At 36.7% G+C, this 10,788-nt stretch overlaps 1 protein-coding gene across 1 annotated transcript; it reads right to left on the bottom strand.

The window, feature by feature from the left end:
* Positions 1 to 8,624: 8,624 nt before the first annotated feature.
* Positions 8,625 to 9,557, bottom strand: LOC100723390 (olfactory receptor 2F1-like). Its single transcript, XM_003475297.1, has one exon. The coding sequence runs from the start codon at positions 9,555 to 9,557 to the stop codon at positions 8,625 to 8,627; it is 933 nt and encodes a 310-aa protein (XP_003475345.1).
* Between the last annotated feature and the right edge of the window lie 1,231 nt (positions 9,558 to 10,788).

Below are 10,788 nucleotides of genomic sequence, written 5' to 3'. Positions count from 1 at the left end.
ACTTTGTAACTTCTGCCCATGATTCAGAGCAGTAAACATGACATCTACTAGATTAATCCCTATCTCCTCCGAAGCCTGCAGTTATTTTTACTCTTGTCTCCACCAGGTTTGAATGGATTTTCTCCAAATCTGAGTGAGCTCATTCTGTGAGCATGCAGCCAAATTAATAAAATGAGCATCTGGTTTTCTCCTAGCTTTTCCTCTATGGTCCCAGATTGTTGTAGACCTGTGGGAGTCCTGGAATCCCAAACTCTATTTGTGCACCGCCTGCCTGTCCTTTCATTCCTTTCTCCCTAAACTAGGGGAAATTAATGGGTCTCCAGAATTCTTTCCGTTGACTGCATTACGACACCACTTTTTTATTAGTACATATTTGCAGTGTATAGTCATCTTGGGGAGTGCGTTCGTGTCCCTAACACAGCTTGATCCTCTTTCAGTTCCCTGTCCTTTCCCTCCTGCCTCCCGCCTTCCTCATCCTAAGCCCTTTTCCCAGGTGTCATTCTTGTTGATGTTATTCATTTTAGTCCATGATTATGAGATGCATTGTTCACACTCATTGACGTTATTAGATTTCTGTCCATGGTAGACCCTTATTTATTGTTTCCCTTTTCCCTCCTCCTCTTGCCTTGCCCTCAGTCTCCTTCCCCTTGCCAGTGATCTGTCCCCTTGTCTCCTTTTATGCGTCCTTTATTGTGCTGTTTGTTTGTATCTTGCCTAATTCAAATGACAGATTCAATATGGCTTTTAAGCTTGTGTGTGTGATTTATTTCACTTCACATTATATTTTCCATTACATTTTTCTACAAATATCTGATGTTTGTCCTTGTATAGTCAAGCGGTGTTCCACTACACATGGATATCACATTTTCTCTACCCAATCATCTTTGATGCATGTACAGGTACTTTATACAGTTATTTATCTATTATGAAATATGCTTCTATAAACATTGGTAGGCTTGGATCACTGTAGTAAGATGTTTTTATCTCTTTGGGAAAAATACCTAGAAAGGGAATTTTTGTGTCATACAGAATTTCTAATTTTAGTGCTTTGAAAAACCTCCAAATTGATTTCCATAATTACTGTACTAGTTTACTTTCCCATCAGTAATATATGAGGGTTCCTTCTAATGCCTTTTCATTTTGCAGTATGAGCTTCAGTTGAATAGCCTGAGGTAGCCTCTTCCAGTAGGATTGGGACGTGCCATTGTGAAGGTGGTGTTCCCAGTACACCTAGCACCAGGGTGGAGATTGTGTGACACTCCTTCTTTGCTTTTGTGAGAATGTCCTGTGGAAAGATTGCTTTGCAAATTTAGACCTAGTTTTGAGAATCTTGGTTAGTTCTTAGAAATAAGTAGTAAGGTTTTGTTATATAGCTGGTTCATAAAGAGTTTTAACTATCAGTAAATATGAAAAGAGGACAGTTTGCTTTCTCAGAAAGCAGATCTGAGTATAGGAAACACCAAGGACAGAGCTTTAGCCCAAGGCAAATCAGTTTCCAGCTAATTTCAGCAATCCAGTCTTTAGGATTACACTAATTCTGAAGCCTAGTGATGATATGTACTATGCACAAGTTGGAGTATGAGCCAAATTTCGCCAATAGACAGAACTACTTGCCCAATGAAATTAGATCCGTCACTTGAGAAGACCACTCCTCAAGAAACAAATAATCCATCTTAATATTCTAGTGATTGGCATAGTTGTGGCTCTGTTACACAGGAAATTTCTATCCATTGGGAAAATAGACATTTTTTATACATATGAAGGGAGCAGCTGAATAAAGTTTATTTGTTACACTTTCACCATCCTAAAAGATAAAGAGGCCCACTAAAGTACGAACAGTTTTTCTGGGCTTATATTTTAGATAGGTCTGATAGTTTAAGTAACTTGCTGAGCCACTTTAAGAGATGCCTTCCAATAACATTGTTTATATATTATAAACAATACATATATTATAGAATAAATTATAGTAGACAGGGAAAATTGCTCAACCATTCGGTTCCAAAGAAAGCTTTCTTTTAGAAGCATAAATACAGTTTTGGTTAATTCGTTTTTCACAATGTTGTTCAATCTATAACAATTGGTCTTTGATTATTCTATGCTTTACGTTTAACTAAAAGTCAATTTTGGGTAAAGAAACATCAGTTGAAGGAGAATACAAATAGGTATGCATCCCGAACTACAACATCAGCCAGGTGGTTTTCTTTGCTTTCCTCTGTGTCTGTTGAAGAATGCCCAAGAATTTTCATGGTAGCTAATGCCTTAGGCATCTGAGTAGTAACTAAGTGCTTTAATATATAAATGCTGTTTTTTATCTTTTGTCCTGAAGAGGTTAAGAAATTTTGTTGTTTATAAAGCATACTAAAATCATGGGCCACTCTGAAAGTATATTTACTATCATGAGCGACATTTGCAGTTTCACCCTCAGTAGTTCATATGTTTCATTTAGGGCAAAAGCTTAGCTTTTTTAGCTGTGGTAGACTCAAGTACAGGATTAACTTCTGAAGCTTTCAGTCAGTGGCACTATGACATGTCCTGCTTTACAGTGTACATTGTTTTTCTTAGGTAAGATGTGTCAAAGAATCTGATTGTTTCAGTAGTATTCCGACATTTTTCCTGTAGTAAAAATGAGAGGTTAGAAATTTTTCCATTAATTTGTCAAACAGGATGGATTTTGTCAGTTGGGAGGCAAAGAAGAATTAGCAGGATTAAGACTATTGTGTCCAGCAATTGAAAAAGATATTAGAAAAAGATAGCAAAATAATTCATAATAAGCCAACCTGCTTGCAGGGTAACACTGATAGCAATGGCGATTGGATAATCTGATCAGGTTTCTACAGAACAAGGAACACATCATGCCAAGGAGAAATTCATGATAACTTCTTCTGTAGCCTGTGAAATTTTAGAAGGAGCCACAATTGCTTTCATGCAGGAAGATAGCTCCCCTAGCATCATGCAGAAAGATCCCCCTAGAATCCAGCTACTGACTGTGGTATCTAGTGCGTGTATGTTGTTATCATGTCACCAGGGCAATACACTGGATACATTCCTTTTTCATGAACAAAAAGAAAAAAATGTCAGTTTGTTAGTAGGATGCCCTGGAGCAGAGGGAACACAAAGCAAATCTTTTGTCTCTCCAAAAGGACTTTCAGTTTCCTTTGTACAGTATGATTTGTCTTAAATAATTTATGTAGAGTTTAGGCCACAATGCAGAAATGAGGATCCCGGTTTCTACAATTTCCTACAAGTTTCCTTAACTGTGTTTTAGTTTTGGGAGGAGAAAAGAATAATTATTCTGAAGATGACCGGGGTCCAGGAGTAGTCTCTGCTTAGAAATCAAGTGTTCCAAATACTTTACGTGGGATTGCAATGGTGCAGTATGAGGTGTTGTGTCTCTTATGTGTCCCTTCCTACAACAAATGGAAGCTATGCGTTTAGGAAGACCTTTAAGAAAATGAATATAACAGTGTGTCTCCCACATACTGTAACAGAATCAATTGATTTGAGAGGTTACATCAGTGATCCTAATCTTTAAAGTTGAGAAAGATGCATCAGACTCTTAGTGTAGCTTTGGGGTATAAAAGTCTGGGTATAATACTGACCTTCTCATGTAAAGGTACATGTAAGCTGGCTTTTCCATGACCCACAGGAATACTAAGTAAATTTCTGCATAGGTCAACAACAATGCAAAGGCCACCATTCAGAAGTACAATTATCAATAAAGTATGAGTATATGTACAATAGGGTATACATGAATTAGTACATCATATGACTCTTTAGTCTTGAAAAGAATCTCCATCTTTTTGTACTTGGTCTCTGTAGAACATAATAGGTATGTTGCGGAGACTGCTTCAGAGAATAATCAGTCCCTCTTCTGCATAGTCTCTAACAATGGGTCCAACTCTTTCAAGAACTTTTGCATTTAGGGAGTAGACTTGAATGGTAGATAAGGATTTTAATCAACTGGGAGTTTTATATGTAGTGTTCAGTAAATTTTGCTGATAGTTGTATTATTTTTAGATCATAAATAGTCTGATAAAGCATCTAACGGTAGATAATTATTTCCTATAATAATTAAATATACTAAGTGCTTGTTGATGAATGTCACACTAAGTTGGGTTTTGAGGATTGATTTAAATGTAGACTATTTTACCTTTTTGGGAAAATGAGATGTTTGCTTGAAGAGCTTTTAAAAAACACTTTTCCTTATAAGTATAGATAAATAAAGCTAGTAAAATTGATAAACTCCTTGGATAGGTCCCAGTAGGAAACAATTGGGCTCAAATTCTAAACTATGACAGGTTTACTTGAGATTCTACTAGTTAAAAAGTTTATTGACTCCAAGGAAGGAGAGCCATGAACAAAGAGGATTAAGAATCAATAAAGTGGCTGCTGTGTCACTTTGGAGCAGGGTAACCACATTCACAATTAAATGTATATCACCCAAATAGTTTTTAGTAATTGTCAGTAAAACACCTCTTAATTCTTCAGAGTAATCTCAGTTTGGGAAGGCATTGGGATGTATGTGAGATTACATATTTAAATCCTACTATTGGTGTTAAGGCCCGTATTATAATCTTCCCCACTATTTTCTTAAATAGTTGTTTGCTTAATAATGATAGTACCCTGGAACAAATGTAGATATTTGAGAAATATGGTTTGGGAGATAATTGTTTCATTAAGAGATTCATGACCTGAGAAATCTGAATCTGAGTCCATAACTTTAGTAACTTTCTCTTTAGATTTCTTTGAAACCATTTAGGACATTACCCAGCTAAGGAACTAACTCATGAAGACTTTTCTCAGTCAGAGTCAGGGAATGCTTTTTGAGAAAAGTACCTTAATCTTCCTAAAGCCTGGATAAGAAATTAAATTGAATTGGCTATTGACTTTACATGTTAATATTTTAATATCTGAACTCTGGAAGTAGGTCTTTCCAAAATAATTGCATAATCATAAATGCATTTACCAAGTTCAATATATTGTTGAGTAGTGAGAAGTCAATATGTTTGAGACTAAGATATATTTTAATGAAGTTTTATAGATAGTTTTAGGCAGATATTTAGCCTTTTAGAAATTCATCTTAAGAAATCTTTAGTAGTGTCTTTCCAAATGATCACTGAAATCCACTCCCTATGTTGTAAATTTAAAAAGTCAAATTTAAAAAGCTAACTTAAAGATAGGCTTTCATTAAAATCTCAACTGAGTCTTCCTTAACATTTGGAAAATCTCTAGTGACAGCAATTCAGCTCATGTTCCAGGCCACATATATAAATGCTTTAATGATATAGATATTAAACCTAATTTCAAAAGCTGAAGGTAAAATGAATGAGTGTCAGTGCAAAACTTTTCAGGGGGCTCAATTTCAGTATCATACAAGAAAAGTACAGGGATAAAGGGACAGCAGGGAAAAGACCAAGATAGTGAGAGGGAGGGACGAGCAGGAGCAGAGTACTCAGAAACCTCTGAAGATTTTTCTAATATGGAAATCATTTGAGGCAGCTGTGAATTTGTTTCTCCAAGAGAAGTGATATTGAATTCATATTATATTTAGTAGCTTCACACACCAATTAAGAAACATCCATTCAGTTTGTTGAATTTTATGCATTGTCTCTATTTGAATGTTCAAGTGAACTAGTTTTGAATTGTCAAAAGAGTTCCAAAGGAACCAGCATTGTTTTAAATCATCATGGACAATTACAACTCATCATGACAAGAATTTACAAGAAGGAACATAAGTGTTAGACATAAAGGAAACCAGAATTCTGAGTGACAGCCGCTTTGCAATCTCTTAGAGACATAATTAATTCAACATGAAAGTTTTCTTTCCTGAAAACAAAACAGTCCTCAAGAGTAAGAATGCTCCCCCTAGGTAGCTAACAATGATATAGCACCCAAATAAGATGCAGGACTTCAACCAGGGAGACAGGATGCTCAGAAAATGACAGCACTTATTTCATGACCCACAGCTGCTAGGGAGTCAGTGCTCCAGGGGGCATTTGAATGCATTTCCTCTTTGGCAGCACCGGACACATTGATGAGTTAATATGACTCCCACTTCTGATGCCACACAATTTCAGCTAGCACAGAAACTGTAAAAGAATAATGGGCTCATTCGTGATCTTAGAAATACAAGTCAGAAAAATGTAGATTCAGACAGTTCTGCATTAGTCCTCTGTAGATCTTCAGGCTGGTTGTGGCTTTTAATGGGAAGCAGAAGACAAAGGCATTTCCTCTTATAACATGCAAAGGAAGGGGGTGGTGCAGAGAAAAAAACCGTAACAGGAAGTTGGTGCAGAGAAAAAAACCGTAACAGGAAGCTGTGCATCACCAGACGGTGATGACGTAAAGTTTTTGTTCACTTGTGAGAGCTTATCTCTAGATGTAAAGATCTCCAGATGTAAAGTTTTCATTCATTTGTGAGACTTGCTCAGCTGCAACTTTCCACACAGGGTGTTGTAGGCTTTGACTCAGTTCAAAGGTCCTATAATTTTTGAGCGCCCACTTCAAGAGTTCTCTTTCTCAGGAAGCAGCCTCAGACATGCATGACGCTGGTCCTCAAATTATCTCCCTACCTTATCTGAATTTTTTTCTTGACTGACCTATGGATTTAACATGCCTGAATAAATATAGTGATGGTTCAGGATGTGGGGTGAACCTCTGCTACTCATTAGACGTTCTTAAAGAAAACCAAGGTCTAAGTGTCAGAAGATGCAGGGTCTTGACTGCCATGAAATGGTCAAAGTTTCAGAAACAAACTCAGACTTAGTCTTTGCTTTATCTGAAAATTGTTTCTCTTTGTAAACAATTTTGGTACACTTTGTTTTGTGTATGCTAATCTTATAATCAATTATTCTGTTCTACTCTTGACTATCAGTCTTTTCCTCCCTTTCTCCCTCTTTCCCTCCCTCTCTTTTTATCCCATCTTCTAACACATAGACTTCCAGCAAAAACACAACCAGGAGGATCTTACAGCTCTGCTTTAGAGAACATGTCCCTGAGAAGTGAAAGCTGTTATGGAAAGCTGAGTGGAATTTTACAGGACGTGGGTGTTGGTTTTGATATGAAAGATCTTTTTAAAAATTTCGTCTGACATCATCCTTGCAGGAGTTGATCTGAAGGGTTTCAAATTGTATATTAATACCCCTAAGATTCTACAGCAGCTCTGGCTGTGAGGAGAAGCACACAGTAGTCTAGACTTCTTGCTAACAACTTACTAGGGCTCATAATATCAACAGTTGTTATTATGTAAATTTGACACAGAATAGAGCAGTTGAAAAGTGTTTGACAAAATATTATGTGGTCCATCTAGATGAAATGATTGAATCAAATCTTGGAAAATTAGCTAAACATGAATGTGAGCATGCTTCAGGCAGAATGTGTGCTAAGCATATTGGAAGCCCTGGGTCCAATTGCCATCCTCTTCCCAAAGAAGCTAAGCGATCAAAAACACTTGGAAACAGGAAATAGTGATAATTGCACAACATAACAACCATAATGTACTGAATTATATGCTTAAATAACAAATATATGTATTTTTACCGTAAAAAAACAGACATAATGGGGCCATGTATTTTGCATTTTAAAAGAAAATTCATTTTGTGTGAAGCCAGAATGAGCCAGTAAACCTTCAAAACCAATGTTGAGTCACATACTGTTTTAGTTCAAGATAGATATTCTAGATGAAGGCACAGGTAATGTTCAAAATTCTGATGCTGGTATCATTGAAGAAGGTGAAAAACCATTTGTGATGGTCTCCTGGAAGAAGGTAAGGCAGTTTCCCAAGTGACAGGAGTATCACTATGTGGAAAGAGGAATACTCATCCTTTCTGTTTCACAAGGTAAAAATTGATCTCATCGGTGGATCTCTCCATTCAAGTTACAGATATTGCCTTGAATCACAAACATAAACAAATTGTGCTAGGACACAGAGAAGGTTGTAGAAAGCTGTATTCTACTGTCACAGAAGTTAAGGGATAATTATTTCTGATGAGGTTATAATGATTCCTTCTTTCAATGCTTAATCTCTTTGTGGGCTAACTTTCAAGATTCATTTATTTTTAAAAAGATCCTATTTATCAATGTTTTATTCTGTAGAAATGTAATGAATATGAAAATTCTCTTAAGACTTCAATTTCCACTACATGGCAGGCATTTTATGCCAATTACTTACAATTACTCTGTAAGCTAAGTTTTATTTTATTATTTAGCAAAAAGGAAAAACTGAAGCATTAAATATTTTCATAAAGTGTCAGATCATATATATAGCTGCTGAGATGCAGAACAAAAGTGAAAAGCCAGTTATGCTGGATAAATCTGGGAATCATTTTATGCCCTGACAGACTGACAAAATCAAAGATGGGCAGATAAAGTATTAAGATTATTCATATTAAAGGAAGGAGGATCTAAAAAGAGGTCTCAGGGATCACTGACACAAAAATTATTACTTATTTACCTGTTCATTAAACATATGGAGGAATACCTTTTTGAACACAAGGATCTAATCACAGTAGCCTTCATTTGTATGAATTCAAGAATTTTGTCTATGTATGTCTACAGATGTTTTGTTTTGATGGTAGATAACAAGAAATTCTTAGAGTCTTGAACCTTAGGAGTCTTCAGACTCTTTACCTGAATTTCTCTAAAAGTTTTTGGAGAGCAGCCATAACGTCCTTATTTCTCAAGCTGTAGATCAAAGGGTTCAACATGGGAGCCACCACCGCATAGAACAGAGCAACCACCTTCTCTTTCTGTACAGAGGAGGCAGAATGTGGCTCTAGGTATGTGAAGATGGTAGCCCCAAAACACATACAAACCACAGTGAGGTGAGAGGTGCAGGTCCCAAAGGCTTTGTGACGTCCCTGAGCAGAACGAATGCGTAAAATGGCAGTGACAATGTGAGCATAGGAGAACAGGACCAGGGAACAAGGAAGCACAATCACTAGAAATCCAGAAAAGGCCACCATGACCTCGTTGAAGGAGATGTCCACACAGGCCAGCCGAAGCACTGCTAGGGTCTCGCAGGCAAAGTGATCGATGACATTGTAACACAGGGGGAGCTGGAAGGTGATGATTGTTTCCATCAGTGAGTTGGAGAAACCAGCCACCAAGCAGCTGGCCGACAATGCCAGGCACAGCCTTGCATGCATGATAGCTGTGTAGTGCAGGGGATAGCACACAGCCACATAGCGATCATAAGCCATGGCTCCCAGCAGGAAGAACTCAGAACCACCCAATGCCAAGGAGGCCCAGAGTTGGAGCACACAACTAGGGAATGAGATGTGCTTTTGGGCTGAGAGGAAGTGAGCCAGCATTTGAGGGGTAATGCTATTTCCATAACACAAGTCCACCAAAGAGAGAACACTGAGAAAGAAGTACATTGGGGTATGGAGCCTGCTGTCCATTCTGATGAGGAGAAGGATGAGGGAGTTCCCCATCACAGTCACTAAGTACACGACCAAGATGAGGAGGAACAGGAAGACCTGAGTGCCCCAGTCACTGGACAGTCCCAGGAGGATGAACTCGCTCACCCATGTCTGGTTGATTTTGTCCAAGCCCATGAGCTTCAGGGTTGGAGGAGACCATAGAGATGGCCTGACCTACTGAACTTAAAATTCATCTAAATCTGAACACATCCCTAGTGAAGAATATAATGTGACCCAGCTGTGCAGCTAAAAATCAAGAAGGCAAAACAGTTACAGTCTCAGAAATCAATTTAGCTAAACATACGTTCTTCTAGCAAACATCTTCTCTTAAACATGGAGGAAAATTAACAGAATATGATAGACTTCAAATCCTATTTAATTTAGTAGTTATTATATAGGGGATAAGTCTTCCCTATGTGGTAAGAAAGTTCTTGTTTCAAAGTAAACATATTTTTATAAATTCTAAACAATGTTTGGTGTTATTTATATTTTCTCTGTCATGTCTACAGATAACATATACCACCTTATTCATACGATCACAGTGAAATCCATCCATGAGACTGAATATTTTAAATAACCATCTTTATTGGGGAGTAGTTTTAATTCACTCGGAATTAATTCATTTTAATCCTTGCAACAAATCTCACGTAGGTTGTATAAAATGGGACACAAGTCCTCCCTTCCATATAATTTCATGGTTAGTTGCTGTCCAAAACTATCAATGAAAAATTCCAGAAATAATCAATACCTAAGTCTTAAATTACCACTCAAAAAATCATCTTATACATTGCATCACTAAACAATTTTGAATTTATGTAACTTGCAATTTTACTTTTAGAATGTCAAGTAGAAACTTTCTCTCCACTTGATACTAGTGCTTCTCTTGGTCCAGACCAACCAAAATATCAGTCTTCCAAAACAAAATATTGCATGATGTAGATGCTAAAACCAATCTTTCATGTCCCCTGAGAAGACTTTAATGAGTAATAATGTCATATTTCTATTTAATAGTAATATTCTCAGAAGGAAAGAATAGTTTATTCTGTAAGAAAAAAAATGTATGAGTTCTCATTAGTGAAGACAGGAAGACAGAAGATAAAGCATTAATTTCAGAATATAGGTAATTATATTGTTTTTTTGTCTACTTTAGCACCCTGTTAAATTTCTGCACAACAAAATAAGCAATCAACAAAATGAAAAGACAATCTCTGGAGTAAGTGAATATATTTTCAAACTACATATCTGATAAGGGGATGATATAAAAAATATACAGGCAATTTATGCAACATTAGCAAAAACAACAAGTGAAACAAAATAATAACAAAGAAGAAAGAAATCTTATTAACAAATGAACCTACTAAGATTC

Source organism: Cavia porcellus, unplaced genomic scaffold (assembly GCF_034190915.1).
Source record: "Cavia porcellus strain 051 isolate PalLab524CR breed Dunkin Hartley unplaced genomic scaffold, mCavPor4.1 scaffold_6, whole genome shotgun sequence".
NCBI lineage: Eukaryota > Metazoa > Chordata > Mammalia > Rodentia > Caviidae > Cavia > Cavia porcellus.
The sequence above is the reverse complement of the archived record's forward strand: the minus strand, read 5'-3'. Positions and strand labels throughout refer to the sequence as shown.